The 22,437-nt window shown below is 48.8% G+C and overlaps 1 protein-coding gene across 5 annotated transcripts in view; it reads left to right on the top strand.

Annotated features, from left to right (window-relative positions):
• LOC119977191 (coiled-coil domain-containing protein 138-like) overlaps positions 1–22,437 on the top strand; it is a 187,207-nt gene that overhangs the window by 96,329 nt on the left and 68,441 nt on the right. For 3 of the 5 annotated variants that reach the window (XM_038817877.1, XM_038817880.1, XM_038817881.1), the window contains 2 exons: positions 2,108–2,295; positions 17,850–18,008. In XM_038817877.1, the coding sequence (XP_038673805.1) occupies positions 2,108–2,295; positions 17,850–18,008 (347 nt within the window). The remainder of the gene's footprint in view (positions 1–2,107; positions 2,296–17,849; positions 18,009–22,437) is intronic. The other 2 variants (XM_038817878.1, XM_038817879.1) reach the window with 2 other exon arrangements.

Below are 22,437 nucleotides of genomic sequence, written 5' to 3'. Positions count from 1 at the left end.
GTCCCCCACTTCCTGCAGGAGCAAACCTACTTACCTGGTGAATGTGCCCCTGTACTCCGGGTTTCCCCTTTGGTAGGGGGCCATCCAAAATGGCCACTGTCATCGTTCTCACTATGAGGCCAAGCCTCTGCAACCTGGCGTTTCCCTTTAACCAGGGAGCTCCCAACATGGTCGCCAACCGTGCGTCCGCCATGTGGATGTGCCCCTGTGCTCCGGAGTTTCCCTTTGTTTAGGGACCCTCCAAAGTGGTTGCTTGTGGCGCCATTCTGAATCCTCAACCTGCACTTAACTTGCTAAAACCAATCCGAGACCCTGCCCTTTCTTCTCTTCATGCTCCTCTCATGTTCTTTCTCCCCCCCCCCCCTCCCCCCCCCCCCCCCACCCCGCTATACATTCCCCTCCCTGTCCAGTGTCCCGTTCCTTCCCTGCCAGGCACTCCATCCCTGCCGGTAGGTGGCTGCGGCCCCACCTTGCTATCATACTTGCTGCGCTAGCTTTCCGCATTGGTGTGGTGGCCCACCTCCTGGGGCTGGTCTTACCCCTCTCATGCCCACTGACTGTCCGCTACCTCTTGTCCTCACCCTCACCTGCATGCCACTGCCGTCGCCCTTCCCTGTGGGTCTGATCTTTCTGATCAAAGCAAGGCAATGCAGGCCCGCGCAAACATAGTGGGCAGGATTCTCCCAACGGGAGTCTAAGTGCCGACGCCAGAGTAAAAACCGGAGTGTTTTACTCCGGCGTCGGTGCCCGTTCCCAGACCCCTATTCTCCCCCCTCTGTGGGGCTAGCAGGGGCGTCACGGGATTTATGGGGGGGCGGGGCCTAGGCGCAGCATCAGAGACCCGGCGCCGCGTAAAAGACGAGGCGCCTGGGTCCCGCCCATGCGCGGTGGCCGTCCTCCCCCAACCCGCCCCGCACAAACGTGGCTGGTTTTGGGGGGGGTGGGAGAATTACATGCGGGGGTCAGGCGGCGTAGCGCGATTCGCGCGGCGCCCCGACGATTCTCCCACCCGGTGGAGCGGGGTGGGGGGGGGGGCAGGGGGGGGAGAATACCGCCCAGTGCGTGTCCATCATAATTCTTCTTTCCTTCTTCAGCGTTGTCTTGCCTGCCACTGTCCAGGCCGTTCATCCTAACAAACTTGTCCGCCTCCACCAGGGTGTTGAAGTAATGTTCCTTATATTTTTGAACGTGACATCAGCACGGTGGTGCAGTGGTTAGCGTTGTTGCCTATGGCGCTGAGGACTCAGGTTTGATCCCGGCCCTGGGTCACTGTCCGTGTGGAGTTTGCACATTCACCCCGTGTCTGCGTAGGTCTCACCCTCACAATCCAAAGATGTGCAGGTTAGGTGGATTAGCCATGCTAAATGCTGGCTCTGTTCCTTCCCTTTCTTAAGTGAGGGTGAGATGCTACTGAATGTTCAAGCTAATTTCACCTAAAAGTGCCTATTTGGCTAAGTTCTGGAGGAGAGCCACCTGATGTATGTCTGCTCAGCACATCACTCACCAGAAGTCCATAATGTAGGGAAACGTGGGAGTCAATTTCACTCCGTGGGGCACAAAGAGCAATGAGGTAAATGACCAGTAATTTTGTTTGTTGGTGATGCTGGTTTAGGAATCTGTATTGGCAAGTACTCCCCTACTCCTCTACAAACAGTGACATGAAGTAGAAATAAGGAATCAAAGAGTAAGCAATTCATCAAATGCATTCCATGTGAATAGATAGTCTGGTATGCTATAGATATTACCTAAGCTCGTAAATAAGGTCTGGTATATTTAGTTTTCTCGCTGAAGAAATCTCCAGTTTAAACTACGACAAAATATATGATTTCTGATATTTTTGCCGTGTTACATTTTTGCTGTTTATTGATATTTGACTTTTTCATCCAAAACATGGTAATTTGGTCAGAGTCACAGCTGCAAAGTTTCCCATATATATTCTCGTATTATCAGTTTGAGTTATTAATTTCCATCTTTGGTGTGACCATGTAACATTAAAGTAGATCATTATACGCCAATATTTGTATGTAAGAAATAGATTTAATTTTGCCACGAATAATTTTTTTATAGTTCCCTGCCACTAGTTTCTAACCCTTGTTCTTGTCTTCAGATGTTACATTACCTTCCAACCTAGCTGCCACCAATTTCACATCAACTTCAATTCTTTGTACAGATGACAACATTACAGGATCAAGGAAGAATGGATGCCTTTCAGAATCTTTGGAAGATGCCTGCCTTTTGCCAGCTGATATAATGCAAATTTATAATGAGCTAACGTGCATACGGCAACACTTGCAGGTGCTACCAGTATGACATAATTATGATTGTCAAGATTAGTTTAAGTCAGTTTCTTTTAAACAAATGCATAATTATAACCATATGTGGATTAGTCAAAAACGTTGCTAGACATGATTTTTTTCAGCTTTTAATTCATCACTCTTCTACACCCAAGTAGCTGCTGAAATTTCACTCCTTGGGGCTCAATTTGGAATGATTTGAACAAATGTTCCAAAGCAGAAATAAATTCTTACATTGCAAATGCCATTGCTGAACAATTGAATTCTTAAAAGTTGTCGGGCAATCTACTTTGCTGCCTTTTGTTACTATGGTGCAATTAACTTAAATGTGGATGTAAATTGTGGTGACAGCAGTTCTGTTTGATGATAATATATGAAATACAGAACAGAACCAAAATAAGAATTTAGACAGATTGTGCCAAAATTGCTCATACTGGATAACGAGAGATATTGTAGGCCTCGTCAAAAAGAAAAAGGAGGCATTTGTTAGGGCTAGAAGGCTGGGAACAGACAAAGCCTGTGTGGACTATAAGGAAAGTAGGAAGGAACTTAAGCAAGGAGTCAGGAGGGCTAAAAGGGGTCACAAAAAGTAATTGGCAAATAGGGTTAAGGAAAATCCCAAGGCTTTTTACACATACATAAAAAGCAAGAGGGTAGCCAGGGAAAGGGTTGGCCCACTGAAGGACAGGCAAGGGAATCTATGTGTGGAGCCAGAGGAAAGGGCGCGGTACTAAATGAATACTTTGCATCAGTATTCATCAAAGAGAAGGAATTGGTGGATGTTGAGTCTGGAGAAGGGTGTGTAGATAGCCTGGGTCACATTGAGATCCAAAAAGACGAGGTGTTGGGAGTCTTGAAAAATATTAAGGTAGATAAGTCCCCAGGGCCTGATGGGATCAACCCCAGAATACTGAAGGAGGCTAGAGGAAATTGCTGAAATTGACAGAAATCTTTGGATCCTCACTGTCTTCAGGTGATGTCCCGGAGGACTGGAGAATAGCCAATGTTGTTTCTTTGTTTAAGAAGGGTAGCAAGGATAATCCAGGGAACTACAGGCCGGTGAGCCTTACGTCAGTGGTAGGGAAATTACTGGAGAGAATTCTTCGAGACAGGATCTACTCCCATTTGGAAGCAAATGGACGTACTAGCGAGAGGCAGCATGGTTTTGTGAAGGGGAGGTCATGTCTCACTAACTTGATAGAGTTTTTCGAAGAGGTCACAATGATGATTGATGCAGGTAGGGCAGTGGATGTTGTCTTTGACATCCACTTTGACAAAGGATAAGGCCTTTGACAAGGTCCCTCATGGCAGACTGATACAAAAGGTGAAGTCACACGGGATCAGGGGTGAGCTGGCAAGATGGATACAGAACTGGCTGTGACGAGTGGTGTTCCGCAGGGATCAGTGCTGGGACCTTTGCTGTTCGTAGTATATATAAATGATTTGGAGGAAATGTAACTTGTCTGATTAGTAAGTTTGCAGATGACACAGAGGTTGGTGGAATTGCGGATAGCAATGAGGACTGTCAGAGGATACAGCAGAATTTAGATCGTTTGGAGACTTGGGCGGAGAGATGGCAGATGTAGTTTAATCCGGACAAATGTGAGGTAATGCATTTTGGAAGGTCTAATGCAGGTACGGAATATATGAAAATGAAATGAAAATCGCTTATTGTCACGAGTAGGCTTCAATGAAGTTACTGTGAAAAGCCCCTAGTCGCCACATTCCGGCGCCTGTCCGGGGAGGCTGGTACGGGAATCGAACCGTACTACTGGCCTGCTTGGTCTGCTTTAAAAGCCAGCGATTTAGCTTTGTGAGCTAAACCAGCCCCTCAGTGGTTGGTATACAGTGAATGGTAGAACCCTCAAGAGTATTGACAGTCAGAGATATCTAGCTGTACAGGTCCACAGGTCACTGAAAGCTTTAGAGGAGATGTACGAGGCAAGTTTTTTACACAGAGAGTAGTGGGTGCCTGGAACTCGCTGCCGGAGGAGGTGGTGGAAGCAGGGACGATAGTGGCATTTAAGAGGCATCTTGACAAATACATGAATAGCATGGGAATAAAGGGATACGGACCCAGAAAGTGTAGAAGATTTTAGTTTAGACGGGCAGCATGGTCGGCACAGGCTTGGAGGGCTGAAGGGCCTGTTCCTGTGCTGTACTTTTCTTTGTTCTTCTTTGTTCTTTGCATCTTGCAAAATTGAGTACTTGGTCCTGTTTTGAAAAAGATGTTTGGTATCTACATCCAAAATTCAGGCTGCACTTGGACTAACATAATAACTATATACCAGTGAGTAAGTTTATGATTGAGAAATTATTTCAATAAAAATTGAAAGATGAATTAGAATTGATTTTTAATTAAAATTTGAAATATTTATTTTGCAAAACAGTATCGGCTGAGAGGTAGAATAAAGTATTTTTCCATATCCTGATTTGTTTCCTCTTTCCCCAAAATAAAGGACAGATGGTTAATTTAAATGCTTCTCAGGCAAACCGAAATGCTGATCTGTGCCAATATTGAAAAATGTAAACATAATAATTAGTGGTAGCTGAGTGAGGCGAGACAAAGAAAAACACCCAGGAAATGCTAAATTTTATATTTGTAGAGAACTCAGAAACTTCTTAGAAACTTAGAAACTTCTGTTGTCAGTTTGTTCAATTGTCACCCCCTGCCCAACCCAGCCCTACCTCTGCCCTGGTCCTTTACTGCTGATAGACCCCAGAAATTCCATCAGTGAACCAAATGCTACAATTCATCCAAACATTATGCCAAACCCCAGATCCCCAAATTCTTTCTCCAAAGTGGTGCTAGACCACAAGATCTCTCTCCATTCTGCCAAACCCCAGCTACCTCCCACAGTGTAGCTAAACTGTGTAACCTTGCACATCAGTTCTGCAAAACCCCAAGCCCATCCTCCAATGCTACCAAATCTTAGAATTGACCCTACTCAGCTAAACCCTACCCATTTCTTAGCAGTGTGAAATAGTAATTGCCTACCTGCTAATCATACTTATTGAACATTATCTTTCTATGTGTCCTTAACTGTAAAATTCTAAGAAAAAGATACATAGAGAAAGAAAGGCATATAAAGTAAGGGTATACAATTTTTATCTGTATACAGTTTCACAAAGCAATGGACAACATTGCAGAATTTGATCCTCAAAACACCAAGTTCAACATTATTAAAACAGGCCACTGCATTGTTAACCATTATAACTAGAGGGCTAGATTATAAAGCAAGAACAGTTTTTTACAGCTGTAAAAAGCCCTAGCGGACCGCGTCCTAATGACTGTGTATCATAGAATCATACAATCCCTACAGTGCAGAAGGAGACTGTTTGACCATCGAATCTGCACCGAGCATTTGAAAGAGCACCCGACATAGGACCACACCTCCACCCTATTCCTGTAACCAATAACCCACCTAACCTTTTGGACACCGAGGAGCAATTTAGCATGGCCAATCCACCTAACCTGCACATCTTTGGATTGTGGGAGGAAACCGAAGCACCCGGAGGAAACCCACGGGGAGAAAGCGCAGACTCCACAAACTCACCCGATTCCTGATTTGAACCTGGGCCCCTGGCACTGTGAGGCTACAGTATAGTTACCACACCTAAGAAAATATATATTGACTTTGGAAGAAATGAAATACGGATTTAACAGTATGTTACCAGTGCTCCATGGGTTAAATTATGAATAGCGATAACAGGACTTCCGGTGGTGGCCATGGAGGAGTAGGTCGCACATTCGATAGCTCCTGCCTGAATCGGACTTTCGGGCCTTTTTTCCCAGATTTTATGGACTTTATGAAATACGTCGGTGGAGTTAGCATCAGTAAGGAGGATTCCCCCCCCCCCCCGGTGTATGGATAGCTGGACCAGAAGTGGCCGTGTGAAACGAATCAGTCCCGACAGAGGGAAGCGAGGGGAGCTGGCAGTGCGGCGAAGCATGGAAGACGGTAAGGACCAGGGAGCGGCGGCTCACTGGCCGAAAGAGCAACAGATGGAGATTTTCAAGAGTTGCTTTGCCGAGCTAAAAAAGGAATACGCTTGACCCGATGAAAGCATCGATCGACAAAATGGTCACGACTCAGGCAGCCCAGGGGAAAGCGATCCAGGAGATCGAATTAAAACTCTCCAACCAAGAGGACGAGATAACAATGCTGGAGCATAAGGTGGAGGTGCCACAAGCAGATGCTGGAGGAGCTGGAGAACAGAACTAGAAGGCAGAATTTAAGAATCGTTGGCCTTCCTGAAATTATTGAGGGAACAGATGCAGGAGCGTATATGGCGGGTATGCTGGAGTCGTTGATGGGAGCGGGGACTTTCCTTCGACCCCTGGAGCTGGATGGAGCCCACAGAGCCCTTGCAAGGAAACCCAAGGTGAACGACATGCCAAGGGCCAGGGTGGTCCGTTTCCACCGATTTTCAGACAAGGAGCGCGTCCTGCGATGGGCCAAGAAGGAATGGAGCAGCAAGTGGGAGAATAATGAGGTGCGCATCTATCAAGACCTGGGTGCGGAGCTGGCCAAGAGACGTGCGGGTTCAACCGGGCAAAGGTGACCCTCTTTAAGAAGAGGGTGAAGTTTGGGATGTTATACCCAGCGAGACTGTGGGTAACGCACGAAGACTGACAGTATTATTTTGAGTCGCCAGATGATGTTTGGACATTTATTAACGAGAAGAAGTTGGACTTGAGTTAAGAGACACTTAATGCTTCGAAGATGGGAGGAGGTGGCGGTTTGTACTTGTGTTCTGTTTTAAATAAGATTGCGGTTAGTCATGGGCAAGAGAGCGGGTTGGGGGGACGATTGGAGGGCGCTTTATTTAGAAGGTGGTTGTTACGGGGTGGGGTGGGGGGTGGCTGAAGCTAGCACTACCCTTCGGGGGACTGGGTTCTGTTTTAAGTGAGTGTGTCTGTTGGGCTTTAGGCTTTTGGAGAGCTGATGTTTACTTACTGGGGAATGTGATCTTGTAAATAGGTTTTTTCTATGTGGGGAGAGGGGCATGAACAATAGGGCGATAGTCTGACCGGCACCAGGGGCGGGGGCTATTGGGGTCAGCATGGATCAGCTGACTCTCGAGAGCGTGGTGGGGGGCGACTTAGTGTTGAGTTGGTGTTTGATTTGGGAGATTAGGTGTTTGGTGTTGAGGGGGTGGGGGGATGGCTGCTCTGTGGGCAAGAGAGAAATTTTCTTCGGGGAATAAAAGGAGAGTCGGGGGCGGCTGCTGATTGAGGGGATGCCCGGGGGAAGCGAGTGGCATTTGAGGCTGGGAGAATAGTGACTGATAAAGGGGGTAGGTACATCATGGTGAGTGGGAAGTTGGAGGGGTTATGAGTGCTGTCCTGAACTGGGACGATGTGGATTCTATGAGACGTGTGTTAGGCAAAATCCCGGACCTGGAGTCACACAACCTGGTCATGGGAGGGGACTTTAATACGGTAATTGAACCTGAATTGGATCGCTCAAAATTCAGGACAGGGAAGAGGCCGGCAGCGGCAAGGGAGCTGAAGGGCTTTATGGAACAGATGGATGGGGTAGACCCCTGGAGGTTCACACGGCCGAGGGTAAATAAATTTTCCTTCTTCTCCCACGTCCACAAAGTTCATTCCCGTATTGATTTTTTTTGTTCTGGGCAGGGCATTGATCCCAAAGGTGACGGGGACGGAATACTTGTCGATTACAGTTTTGGATCATGCCCCGCACTGGGTAGATTTACGGCTTGGGGATGAGAGAGGGCAGCGTCCGCTGTGGAGACTGGACGTAGGATTGTTAGCGGACGAGGTGGTTTGCGGGTGGGTGAATAAGAGTATCCAGAACTATTTGGAAATGAACGACACAGGAGAGGATTCTGCAGCGACAGTCTGGGAAGCCCTGAAGTCAGTTATTAGACGGGACCTTATATCGATTTGGTCCCATAGAGAAAAGAGGGAAAGGGCGGAAAGGGAGAGATTGATGGAGGAGTTTTTCCGGGTGGATGGGAAATATGCGGAGGCTCCGGACGCGGGACTCCTGAGGGACGACGCAAGCTTCAGGCGGAGTTCGAATTGTTGACCACAGGGAAAGCGGTAGAACAGTTGACGAAGGCTAGGGGTGCGGTGTATGATTATGGGGAGAAGGCGAGCAGGATGCTGGCGCACCAGCTTAGGAAGAGAGAGGCGGCCAGGGAGATTGTGGGAGTAAAGAATAAGGAGGGCAACTTGGTCTCAGACCTGGGGTGAATGACGTTTTTACAGCAGACTAAGAGTTGGAACCCCCGGTGGGTGCGGAAGGGATGAGGCAATTTATGGATCAGTTGAAGTTCCCGAGGGTGGAGGAGGGGCTGGGGGCACCGATTGAGATAGAAAAAATTATTAAGGAGCAAAGCTCTGGGGCCAGATGGCTTCCCAGTGGAATTTTAAAAAATATTTTCAGAGGTGTTGAGCCCACTATTGATGAGGACCTTTAATGAGGCGAGAGAGAAGGGAATCCTCCCCCCCTACAATGTCACAGGCCTCGATCTCACTCATTCTGAAACGGGATAAGGACCCTGATCAGTGTGGGTCTTACAGGCCAATCTCGTTGCTAAATATGGATGCCAACTATTGGCTAAGATCTTAGCCACGAGGATAGAGGATTGTGTCCCGAGGGTGATAGGGGAGGAGCAGACTGGATTTGTTAAGGGCAGGCAACTTAATGCTAATGTGCGGAGGCTTTTAAATATTGCTATGATGCCCTCGGAAAGGGAGGAAACAGGTTGTGACAGAGTTGGATGCAGAGAATGCTTTTGATCGGGTTGAGTGGGAGTACCTGTGGGAGGCACTGGATAGGTTTGGGTTTGGGGAGGGATTTATCCGGTGGGTGCGATTGCTGTACCAGGCGCCTGTGGCAAGCGTGCGCATGAACCGGCTTAGGTCATTTAAATTTTAAATTGCACCGGGGTATGAGGCAAGGGTGTCCCCTTTATTATTTGCTCTAGCCATTGAGTCGCTGGCCATCGCACTGAGAGCTTCAAGGAACTGGCAGGGCTGGTCCGGTGGGGGGTGGAGCATCGGGTCTTGCTCTATGCGGATGATCTCCTGTATATTTTGGACCCATTGGAGGGGATGGTGGCGGTCATGAGGATCTTAAGGGAATTTGTCAGTTTCTCGGGGTATAAATTGAACACTGGGAAGAGCGAGCTGTTTGTGATCCAGGCTAAAGGACAGGAGAAGAGACTGAGAGAGCTGCCGCTGAGGAGGGTAGAGAAGAGCTTTCGTTACCTGGGTATACAGGTGGCCCGGAAGTGGGATTTGTTGCATAAACTTAATCTAAGCCGGCTGGTGGAACAAATAGAACATAGAACAATACAGCACAGAACAGGCCCTTCGGCCCTCGATGTTGTGCCGAGCAATGATCACCCTACTCAAACCCACGTATCCACCCTATACCCGTAGCCCAACAACACCCCCCTTAACCTTACTATTTAGGACACTACGGGCAATTTAGCATGGCCAATCCACCTAACCCGCACATCTTTGGACTGTGGGAGGAAACCGGAGCACCCGGAGGAAACCCACGCACACACACGGGGAGGACGTGCAGACTCCGCACAGACAGTGACCCAGCCGGGAACCGAACCTGGAACCCTGGAGCTGTGAAGCATTTATGCTAACCACCATGCTACCGTGCTGCCCCTGGAATGGGACTTTAAAAGATGGGACATGCTCCCGCTGTCACTGGCATGGAGGGTACAGACCGTGAAATTGACGGTCCTCCCCAGGTTCTTATTTGTATACCAGTGACTTCCCATCTTCATCCCTAATTTTTCAAGCGGGTTAGTAAGATCATCTCGGGATTTGTGTGGGTGAACAAGACCCCGCGAGTGAAGAGAGTGCTGTTGGAACGCAGTCGGGACGAGGGTGGGCTGGCGCTGCCGAACTTTTGCAATTACTGCTAGGCGGCCAACATTGCCATGATCAGGAAGTGGGTATTGGGGGAGTGTTCGGCATGGGAACGGTTGGAGGCGGCATCATGCAAAGGCACCAGTTTGGGCGTGCTGGTAACGGCACCTCTGCCATTCTCGTCGGCCCGCTACTCCACAAGTCCAGTGGTAGGATGGACGGCAGGTTTTCAGAGCTGGCAGAGTGCGGGTATTAAGAGGATGGGTGACCTGTTTATAGATGGGAGCTTTCCCAGCCTTCAGGCACTAGAGGACAAGTTTAAATTGCCGCCAGGGAACGGCTTTAGATATTTGCAAGTGCTGGCCTTCCTGAGGAAACAGGTGGTGGCCTTCCCGCTGCTGCTGCCACGGGGGATACAAGACAGAGTAGTGTCCGATACCTGGGTGGGGATGGGGAAGGTGTCGGATATCTACCAGGAGCTAGTGGAGGCGGAGGAAACCCCGGTGGAGGAGCTCAAAGGCAAGTGGGAGGAGGAGTTAGGAGGGGAGTTAGAGCCGGGACTGTGGGCGGAAGCCCTAAGTAGGGTTAATTCCTCCTCATCCTGTGCCAGGCTCAGTCTCATATAGTTTAAAGTGGTTCACCGAGCACATATGACGGCGGCGAGGATGAGCAAGTTTTTCGGGGTAGAAGACAGATGAGCGAGGTATGCGGGGAGCCCGGCAAGCCATGTCCATATGTTTTGGGCATGCCCGAAGCTTGAGGAGTTCTGGCGGGGGTTTGCTGGGGCAATGTCCAAAGTGCTAGGAACACGGGTGGTGCCGAGTCCAGAGGTGGCGATCTTTGGAGTGTCGGAAGACCCAGGAGTTCAGGAAGTGAAAGAGGCCGACGTTCTGGCCTTTGCCTCCCTGGTAGCCCGGAGACGGATCCTGTTATTGTGGAGGGACTCGAAGCCCCCGAGTTTAGAGTCCTGGGTTAGTGACATGGCTGGGTTTCTCAGTCTCTAGAAAATAAAGTTTGCCTTAAGAGGATCAGTGTTAGGGTTCTCCCGGAGGTGGCAGTCATTCATCGACTATCTTGGGGAAATTTAATTAAAAATGTCGGCAGTAAGGGCAGCACGGTGGCCTAGTGGTTAGCACAACCGCCTCACGGCGCTGAGGACCCAGGTTCGATCCCGGCTCTGGGTCACTGTCCGTGTGGAGTTTGCACATTCTCCCCGTGTCTGCGTGGGTTTCGCCCCCACAACCCAAAAATGTGCAGAGTAGGTGGATTGGCCACGCTAAATTGCGCCTTAATTGGAAAAAATAATTGTGTAATCTAAATTTATAAAAAAAAATGTCGGCAGTAGCAGCTTATCGAGGGGGGGGGGGGGGTGTGAACGGACTTTTGGGCCCTTCTAAGGAGCCCCAGCGACACTTGGTCGACGATTCCTGGTGTGGGAAGACGGCAGTGAGGTTCCCCCAGCACTGTATGGAGTGGACCAGGAGCGGCGCGGTCAAAAAAGTGGCATTAGAGAAGAGAGGAAAACGAGTGCGAAAAAACAAGATGATGGCGGGCGGAAACCAGGCAGCGTGGGCCCAGTGGTCTCGGGAGCAGCAAGAGTTTCTAAGAAGCTGCTTTGCGGAATTGAAGGCAGAGATGTTGGCCCCTATGAAGGCGTCGATAGAAAGGCTGGTAGAGACCAGAGGATGCAGGGGACAGCGATTAAAGAGGTGCAGCAGAAGGCCTCTGATAACGAGGACGAGATCCTGGGCCTGGCGGTGAAAGTGGAGGCACACGAGGCGCTACATAAAAAATGGCAGGATAAATTCGAGGATCTGGAGAACAGGTCGAGGAGGAAGAATTTGCAGATTCTGGGTCTCCCTGAAGGTGTGGAGGGGTCGGATGCTGGTGCGTATGTGGCTACGATGCTGGGTACGCTGATGGGCGCGGGAGCCTTCCCGAGGCACTTGGAGCTGGATGGGGCGCACAAAGTCCTGGCGAAGAGGCCGAGGGCGAATTAGCCGCCGAGGGCTGTGGTGGTGAGGCTTCACCATTTCATCGACAGGGAGTGTGTCTTAAGATGGACGAAGAAGGAGCGGAGCAGCAGGTGGGAGAATGCTGAAATCCGCATTTACCAGGACTGGAGTGCAGAGCTGGCCAAGAAGAGGGCAGGTTTCAATCGACCCACTGCGGTTCTCCGCCAAAAGGGGGTGAAGTTCGGGCTGTTGCAGCCAGCGTGGCTGTGGGTCACATATCAGGACCGACGCCACTACTTTGATACGCCGGACGAGGCATGGACCTTTATCAAAAATGATAAGTTGGACTCAAATTAGTGGTTTGTAGCATGCTATGGGGGAGTGGGAGGGGGCGATATTTGTGTTTTCTCTGTATGTGTGCTGGTTTGGGAGGGGTTGTTTCCTGCGTTCGATGGGGGGAGAGTGGGCCGGAGACCCTGGGCCTCTGGGGATTGGGGTGAGGCTGCAGGAGAAAGGAGCTGCACCATAGAGGGCGGAGTCGGCCCAGGCAGGGAGCGCGGGTTTTCTTTTCCTGCGGAAAGGGGGGGGGGGGGGCCTGACACGGGGGGCAGTACTGGATTGGAGTCCACATCGGTTTGTAAGGGGAGTGGAGGGGGGGACTTGGATCACCCCACTTTGGTGGGGGGAGGGCGGGGGACTTGAGGGGGAATCGATGGCAGAGGCGGGAGCGGCCGGGGTCAACAGGAGTCAGCTGACTTACGGGAGTGCAACGGGGGGGAGCAGGGGGGTTAAGCAATTGCTTGGCCGGGGGAGGGAAGAACTGGGTTGCTGCTGTACTGACTGAGGGGGAGCTGGAGATAAGAGGGAGAGTCAGGGCGGAGAGCCTCCGCCTGAGGGGCTGTAGAGTGCGGGAGGCATGTGCATGTGGCTGGCCTAAAAAAGGAGATGGCTAGTTGGCAAGGGGGGGTGTGGCGGGTAGTCCCCCGATCCGGCTGATCACGTGGAACGTGAGATGTCTGAATGGGCCGGTCAAGAGGGCCCGGGTATTTGCGCACTTGAAGGCAGATGTAGCCATGTTACATGATACGCACCTGAAGGTTGAGGAAGGGATGGGTGAGGCAGGTCTTTCACTCAGGGCTGGACGTGAAGAACAGGGGGGGTCACAATCTTGGTGAGCAAGCGGGTGACTTTCGAGGCGGCGGGTATTGTGGCGGATAAAGGGGGCCGATATGTGATGGTGAGTGGTAGGCTGCAGGGGGCCCGGGTGTGCTGGTGAATGTGTATGCCCCAAATTGGGACGATGCAGGGTTCATGAAGCGGATATTAAGCCGGATCCCAGATCTGGAGGCAGGGATCCTGATAATGGGGGGGAACTTTAACACGGTACTGGATTCGGCACTGGATCGGTCTAGGTCGAGGTCGGGTAAGAGGCCGGCTGCGGCCAAGGTCTTGAGGGGGTTTATGGATTAGATAGGGGGAGTGGATCCGTGGAGGTTTCCTAGGCCAAGGGCGAGGGAGTTCTCCTTCTTTTCCCACGTGCACAAGGCCTACTCACGGACAGACTTTTTTGTGGTGAGCAGGGCGTTGATCCCGAGAGTAGAGGGGACGGAGTATTCGGCCATTGCGATTTCGGATCACACCCCGCGCTGGGTGGAGCTGGAGTTAGGGGAAGAGAGGGGCCAGCGCCCGCTGTGACGCATGGACGTGGGATTGTTGGCGGATGAGGAGGCCTGTGGGTGGATCCGGGGGTGCATTCAAAGGTATATGGAGGCCAATGACAACGGGGAGGTGCCGGTGAGTGTGGTCCGGGAGGCACTGAAGGCGGTGGTCAGAGGGGAGCTAATTTCAATCAGGGCTCACAGAGAAAAGAGGGAGAGGACGGAGAGGGAGAGATTGGTGGAGGAGATACTGAGGGTGGATAGGAGATATTCGGAATCCCCCGAGGAGGGGCTGCTGAAGGAGCGCTGGAGCCTCCAAACGGAGTTTGACTTGTTGACCACGGGCAAAGCTGAGGCCCAGTGCAGGAAGGTACAGGGTGCAGCGTATGAATATGGGGTTCCTGGACCAATTGAGGTTTCCGAGGGTGGAGGAGGAGCAGGTAGAGGGTTTGGGGGCCCCGGTCGAGATGGAGGGGCTGGTTAAGGGGTTGGGGAGCTTGCAGACGGGCAAGGCCCCGGGACCGGATGGGTTCCCGGTTGAGTTCTTTTGGAAGTTCTCGGAACTATCGGCCCCGTTGCTGTTGAGAACCTTTAACGAGGTGAAAGAAAAAGGAACTCTTCCCCCGACGATGTCGCAGGCTCTGATCTCGCTTATCCTCAAGCGGGACAAGGACCCGCTGCAGTGTGGCTCGAGTAGGCCGATTTCACTCCTCAATGTGGATGTCAAGTTGTTGGCGAAGGTCCTGGCCACTAGGATTGAGGATTATGTCCCGGGAGTGATACATGAGGATCAGACGGGGTTTGTGAAGGGCAGCCAGCTGAATGCAAATGTGCGGAGGCTCCTGAATGTGATTATGATGCCCTCGGAGGGGGGGAGGCAGAAGCGCTGGCGGCAATGGACGGAGAAAGCCTTTGACCGGGTGGAGTGGGAGTGCCTGTGGGAGGTGCTGGGCAGGTTTGGATTCGGGGAGGGGTTCATAGGGTAGGTTAAATTGTTGTACCAGGCCCCGGTGGCGAGTGTATCAACAAACCGGCTGAGGTCAGAGTACTTTAGACTGTACCATGGAACGAGGCAGGGGTGTCCCCTGTCCCCCCTGCTGTTTGCCCTCGTGATTGAGAAGCTGGCCATGGCGCTGAGGGAGTCCAGAAGCTGGAGGGGTTTGGTCCGGTGGGGGGGGGGGGGGGGAAGGAGCACCGTGTCTCATATAAGCGGATGACCTGCTTCTATACATCGCGGAACCGGCGGAGGTGATGGGGGAGGTCATGCAGACCCTTAGGGAGTTTGGAGACTTCTCAGGATATAAGCTCAACGTTGGGAAGAGCGAGCTCTTTGTGGTCCATGCGAGGGGCCAGGAAATGAGGTTGGAGGAGCTGCCGCTCAAGATGGTGGAGAGGAGTTTTCGGTATTTGGATATCCAGGTGGCCAAAAGTTGGGAGGTCTTGCATAAGCTCAATTTGGCGCGGTTGGTGGACCTGATTGAGGAGGACTTAAGGAGGTGGGACATGCTACCACTCTCCCTGGCGGGCAGGGTGCAGTCCGTTAAGATGAGGGTCCTCCCTAGGTTCTTGTTCGTGTTTCATTGCCTGCCTAATCTCATTCCTAAGGCCTTTTTCAAGCGAGGGAGAAAGAGTATTATAGGATTTGTGTGGGCAAATAAGACCCAGAGGGTCAAGAGACTGTTCTTGGAGCGCAGTCCGGGGGGGTGGGGGGGGCAGCTACTACTGGGCAGCAAACGTGTCGCTGATTCAGAAATGGGTAATGGAGGGAGAGGGGGCGGCGTGGAAAATACTAGAGGCGGCGTCCTGTGTAGGTACTAGCCTGCGGACACTGGTGACAGCACCATTGCCGCTTCCGCCGTCGCGGTATACCACACGCCCGGTGGTGGCGGTGACACTGAGGATTTGGGGGCAATGGAGACACCACAGAGGGGAGACAGGGGCCTTAGTCTGGACCATAGGTTTGCTCCGGGCAGGATAGATGGTGGGTTCCGTAGCTGGCACCGGGCAGGAATTAGAAGGCTGGGGGATTTATTCATCGACGGGACGTTTGCCAGTCTGAGGGCGCTGGAGGAGAAATTTGGGTTACCTCCGGGAAATGCCTTCAGGTATATGCAGGTACGGGTGTTCGTGAGGAGGCAGGTAGGGGAATTCCCGCTGCTGCCTGCCCGAAGGATACAGGACAGGGTGATCTCGGGCGTGTGGGTCGGAGAGGGTAAGATCTCGGAGATGTACCAGGAGCTGCTGGAGGCAGAGGAAGCCTCGGTGGAGGAGCTGAAGGGCAAGTGGGAAGAGGAGCTGGGTGAGGAGGTGGATGAGGGCCTCTGAGCTGATGCCCTGGGCAGGGTCAATTCCTCCTCATCTTGCGCCAGGCTCAGCCTGATCCAGTTTAAAGTGGTACGCAGGGCACATATGACAGGGGCGAGGATGAGTACGTTTTTTGGGGTGGAGGACAGATGCATGAGGTGTTTGGTGAGCCCAGCTAACCACGCCAATATGTTCTGGGCACGCCTGGCGCTTGTGGAGTTTTGGAAGGGCTTTGCAAAGGCTATTTCCAAGATCTTGGACACTCGGGTAAAACCGACTTGGGGAATAGCGATATTTGGGGTATCGGATGATCCGGGAGTGCAAGAGTCGAAAGAGGCTGGAGTTCTGGCCTTTGCCTCCTTGGGAGACAGGAGAAGGCTCTTGTTAATGTGGAGGGACGTGAAGCCCCCAAGCGTAGAGGCTTGCATCAACGACATGGTGGGGTTTCTCAGGTTGGAGACGATAAAGTTTGCCTTGCGAGGGTCCTTGCAGGGGTTCTCCAGGCGTTGGCAACCGTTCCTTGACTTTCTCACGGAACGTTAGGTGGGGGTCAACAGCAGCGGCAACCCAGGGTTGGGGGGGGGGGGGGTGGGGGCGATTTATTTTCCTTTTTTGTAAGGGGTGTATGCCCTATTCTGTTTTGAGTTGGGTGTTAATTTGTTGAACTGTTTATCGTTTAGAGGGTTAAGTTGTTTTGTTGGCATGTTGCCCTTCTTTTTTTGTACTATTTTCCCTTTTGGAGTGTTTTGTAAACTTATTGAAAAACTTTGAATAAATACATTAAAAAAATGTTTAACACCTATTGTTCTTTTTCTGTTTTTGTTATAAAAATTTACAAATATTCCAATAAAATTTTTTTTTTAAAATGAATAGCGATAACATAAACTCATCTAGTATTCCATAGAATAGTGAAGGTTGAAGCAATATTTGATTGAAGTTTTTGGATTTTGAGTGAAATTGATTAAATGGATAGTGGAAAATCTGTTCCTCACTAGTTCATGGAGATATACTCTTAATCATAGCCATTCAGGAGATTAATTTAGGAAACACTTCTTCATGCAGAGGATAATAGGTCCGGAGTTCCCTCTCTCTCAAAAAGCAGTAGATCCTGAATCAGTTAGTAACTTTGATTGTGAGAGCGACAGATTTCTGCTTGCCAAGTATACTTGAAGATATCGAGCCAAGGTGATGGATGGAGTTAAGATGCACAACAGTTTCATTGAATGTTGGAATATGCACAATCATAGAATTACAAAATTGTTACGTTGCAGAAGAAGGCTGTTTGGCCCATCATGTCTGCACCAGCTCTCCAAACAATTATCATGACTTAGTGCCACTCCCCTGCATTTCTGCACAATGTTTCTATTCAAGTAATCATCTAATACACTCTTGAATGCATTCTAGATCCAAACCAATCTTGTGAAAAACAATGTTCTCTCAAAACATTTGCAAAGGATTGAATAGCGTATTCCTATTCTTATGTTCCTTTAAAAAGTAACTTGAATGAGGGGAGCAATGGCCCTGTCTCCCATATCTTTCTCCCATATCTTTCTTTCACACTCATACTTCCCAAAGTGAAAATTACTTTTACAAGTTTCACGGCAATATTAATTTATCAAGTTTGTATCATATTTTGTTATGTTGAAGGCATTATAAAAATGCATATATAGTTTTTTTGTGGAGGAACAGAACATTTACCTGCTATTTTGCTTTTAAGATTTAATGCATGTGTCTAATAAGTAACAGTCCTTATTTTTATGTTGTAATGCAGAGAGAAAGTGTGGCATTACAGGAGTACAGACATCAGGTGCAGTCACATGAACACTGTTTAGCGAACCGTGAGGCTTTGCTTTTCAAACATCAAGATGCATTAACAAAGTTAAGAGGAGTAGAGGAAGAAGTTCATGCTAAATTTCAGATTATGAAGGAGGTATAGTAACTACATCAAGTTATTCATTACTCATTACACTACATTTGATAGCTTACATTTCATTTTTACTGGTTATCGTCAGCTGTTACTTATTAGAAACTGTCCAATTGATAAATGTATTTGAATCCCAGTGGCATTTTCTTTACATTATTTAGAAACACTTCCAATTTATTTATCATAAATATTTTTCAAGAAAATCTGTTTGTAAGTATTTCTCCTGTTTTGTGTCGTACGATAAATGATCCCTCAAACAAATGGACTTTTTTCCTGTACATTGTTCATCATTCTGCAGCCCTCCCTTTACTCAAGAATGAAAAATACATCAATAGTGTGGAAGTTAAAGCTAGAGTTCTTTGAGTTAAGTTAACATATTATCCTGTTGCAACATATCCTGTTGTATTTCTGTAGCATTTCTGCATAATTTAACATAATAGGAGGTTCAAAATGTTGCACTCAGTTTAGCTATACAGATTCATGAACAAACGCTGCATGGTCATTACTGAAACAGTAAGAATGAGTTTTAAGTGAGTTTATTAATCATATTCCTCTTGTTAAGCACAGTAAGAAGTCTTACAACACCAGGTTAAAGTCCAACAGGTTTGTTTCAAACACGAGCTTTCGGAGCACGGCTCCTTCTTCAGGTGAATGGAAAGGCTTGTTCCAGAAATGTTTATATAGACACAGTCAGAGATGCCCCGGAATGCGAGCACCTGCAGGCAATCAAATCATCAAAGATGCAGAGAGAGAGGTAACTCCAGGTTAAAGAGGTGGGAATTGTCCCAAGCCAGTTCAGTCGGTAGGCCTCTGCAAGTCCAGGCTTGATGGTGGGGGCCGAATGTAATGCGACATGAATCCCAGATCCCGGTTGAGTCCGCATTCATGCGTGCGGAACTTAGCTATAAGTTTTTGCTCAGCAATTTTGCGTTGTCGCGTCTCCTGAAGGCCTCCTTGTAGAATGCTGACCCGGAGATCAGAGGCTGAATGTCCTTGACTGCTGAAGTGTTCCCCAACTGGAAGGGAACAGTCCTGCCTGTTGATAGTCGCACGATGCCCGTTTATTCGTTGTCGCAGTGTCTGCATGGTCTCGCCAATGTACCACGCTTCGGGACATCCTTTCCTGCAGCGTATGAGGTAGACTACATTGGTCGAGTCGCACGACCAAGCAGGACTGTTAAGCAGCCAAGAAAATTCACAAATTCTGTTTTTTATTGCATAAAATGTGGACAGATAAGGGGACATTCTGGGCAAGATCTGATTTTTTTTAAAGAAACACAACAGCATTGTTCAACCTCAAAAGAACAAAAGGAATCTTTCATCTGTATCTAATAAAGTTAGCATGGTGCCTTTCTAAAGCAATGGAAATTTAGCCTCTACAGAACAGATCATGACACACAAACATCATAAATACTTTATTTTAAAATCAGACAAGTTTCCTTAATAGAACAGCACACTTACCCAGTGAACCAGACGATCTTAAATTTGATCCCAAATCAGTTTGGAAGTTATTTGATTCAGCTAAGTTAGTGGCAAGAACTTTATAATTAACTTGAAAACCCATTTGATTCAGCTAAGTTAGTGGCAAGAACTTTATAATTAACTTGAAAACCCCTGTGCCGTGAAGGAAAAAAGTGTTATCCAAGATCTCTGCTCTTAGTCTAATGCGTGAACGCTGAATGGGGATAGGATTAGGTCCTTTTCTTTTGGTCAGCTGATTATGGTTTAGCTCACTCGGCTAAATCGCTGGCTTTTAAAGCAGACCAAGCAGGCCAGCAGCACGGTTCAATTCCCGTACCAGTTTCCCCGGACAGGCGCTGGAATGTGGCGACTAGGGGCTTTTCACAGTAACTTCATTGAAGCCTACTCGTGACAATAAGCGATTTTCATTTCATTTCATTTTTTCATATGCCTGGCTGGAAACTCATCACCATATTTAATAGCTAATCCAAATCATTGAATTTTCTTTTTGCTCCATGTAGACTGCGCACTCTGCTTTCTTAAGGACATATTTTGCTTACCTTAGCCCTAATAACGTTGATGCATTTGCCAAAAGTCAAGGCTGAGTAAAGCTTAAGTGTGCATAAAGATACTGAGGGAGTCTAACCAGTTTAAATGCCATATCTTATGAATTCATAATTTCTTGATCTTTGCCCACCTTAGGCTTCGGCTGAAGGATTTTCTACAACTATGTGGGAATAATCCAGCCCTCATTAACTAATTTGGCCCTCATCGGGCTGGCCTACCCCATCACATTTCATCATTAGCATTTTGCTGAAGGGTAACCAAAGTGTAAAGAGCCGGCAGATTTCAGTAATTTACCTCTTGCCTTTGTTCAGTACTTCAGTTTCCAATCGAACAGGATCCTGCTCTTCATGGTAGACAATATAAGAAGTCCCCATGTTACCCTTTCAACACAGATATAGGTTTGAATAAAATTCAAAGTAATGAGATCAATTCTCTTTTCAGCACCTGCACATGAAACAAGTTTGGGCAGCTTCAACCAAGTCTCTATTGGATGGGGGCTTCGTACAAAACTGCCTTTAATTCAACAGTGACAATCATCATGGTGCAGTCAGGCAGTGTTCTGAATTTTTCATTAAGACTTATTGTTCAAACAAAGCAATTGGCCTGATGTATTTGATGCTGACTCTGCCCAAAATGGAAAATTACAATTTTTCTCACTAAATATAGTGGGCTGAATTCTCCGTAGCCCGACGCTGAAATCGTGATCGGGAATCAGGTGTAGAATGAATCCGATGCTGGAATCGGGGCAGGCGCAGGTTTGATGTCAGTCAACGATGCTCTGCCCCCTTCAAACCCGAGTCAACGGTATGCATGCTGTTGCAACACCGTTGGCGCGCCATTGGCCAGCCCACCCGCGATGCTCCGCCCTGAGGTCCGGACAGCGCGGGGCATGTGTTGTCCTAGCAGTTGGGAACCCGAAGTGCTGGCTGCGGGCAATGTCCAGCGCTGCCACACTCTTCCGAGATCCGTGCTGCTGGCCACGGGGATTTCTGCTAGGGCAGGAGGTACAGGTGGGAGGTGGCCAAGCGGTTGGCTGTGGGATTGCGGTTGGCAGGTTAGGGTTCGCCATGTTTTATGGTGCGACCGGTGCAGGTTATCAGCCCTGCGCATGCGTAGCCTGGGACCTGCCGATTCTCCAACCGTTTTCGGCACAATTCACGGGTGTTTCACGCCGCCGGTGCTAGCCCACCACCTGCACCTGAATTGATGAGACTTTCCTGTCGTGAAACTCCCGCGGATTCTCTGTTCGCGCTCGCACTTTGCCTTAGGAACGGAGAATCCAGCCCAGTTACTTTGGTCATAGCAAAATTTCACTTGGCCTTCATAAGTCTTGGCCTTCAAAGCTGCTTAAAAATCACACTCGCCCATATAGGATGACATATTTACTCATTTTCAAAGTACTAAAATCCAGACTCAATGGTATTTTCTTTTCAGCTTCTCTCCATTTATATTGGTCAATTTTCTTTTAATATGACAAATTGTAATAAAAATACAGAATACTTGTATTTATATAACTGTCAATTAGGTAAAAGTTCTTATTCAATCCATTTAGGTTCTCATAATATCTATTAATATCATTTATAGACCATCCCTTTAAAGCAATATCCACAAGAAAGGATGACTAATCGTATTTGTGAACCATTTCCCAATGTATATTGTATTTTCTTGAATTATATGGTCGGCCACTGACCCAAAGGCACACCCTGCCCAGTCAACACTGCAGTGTTGCCAGGGCCTAAGAACTGCCAAAATTGGCAGAGCTGTCTCACAGTCACTATAGTAATACTCCAAACGCAGACAATGTCCCAAACACCACCATCCCTGGTTTGTCGTGTCCCACTGGCAGGGCAGATCACCAGAACAGAGGTATAAAGTCTGGAGGGACTAACCCTGGGAGTCCTAAAGATTGACTGTGAACTGCATGAGGCCTCATGACACCAGGTCAAGCATGGATATGGAAACCTTCTGCTCTCCCTTAGCATTTGGAAGAAGCATGGAATGTAGCAAAAGCATGGAATGTACTCTAGATGCCATCACAGAGTAGCTTGGTAGCAGCAGTATTGACTGAGCTGGCTGTGTCCTGCAGCGTGTATCTGCCTGACTGGCCTTGTGGCTGGTGGTGAGAGAACCAACAAGAAAAAAATAACCAACCTACTCAACCTTGCCTTAATCAATCTACTTGTCACAGATGCATCTCTCCATGTTGGCATTGGGAGGAGTGACCACTTCACAGTTATCATGGAGGCAAAGTCCTGTCTTCACACAGGATATTATCCATCATGTGTGGCACTGCCATCATACTAACTGGCACAGATTCAGAACAAATCTAGCAGCTCAAAACTGGACACTATATACCATTAGCAGCACAGAATTGTATTCAACGGCAATCTACTATTGTGGCCCAACA

The sequence above is a fragment of the Scyliorhinus canicula genome, chromosome 14 (assembly GCF_902713615.1).
Source record: "Scyliorhinus canicula chromosome 14, sScyCan1.1, whole genome shotgun sequence".
Lineage (NCBI taxonomy): Eukaryota > Metazoa > Chordata > Chondrichthyes > Carcharhiniformes > Scyliorhinidae > Scyliorhinus > Scyliorhinus canicula.
This window is presented reverse-complemented; position numbering and strand designations above follow the sequence as displayed.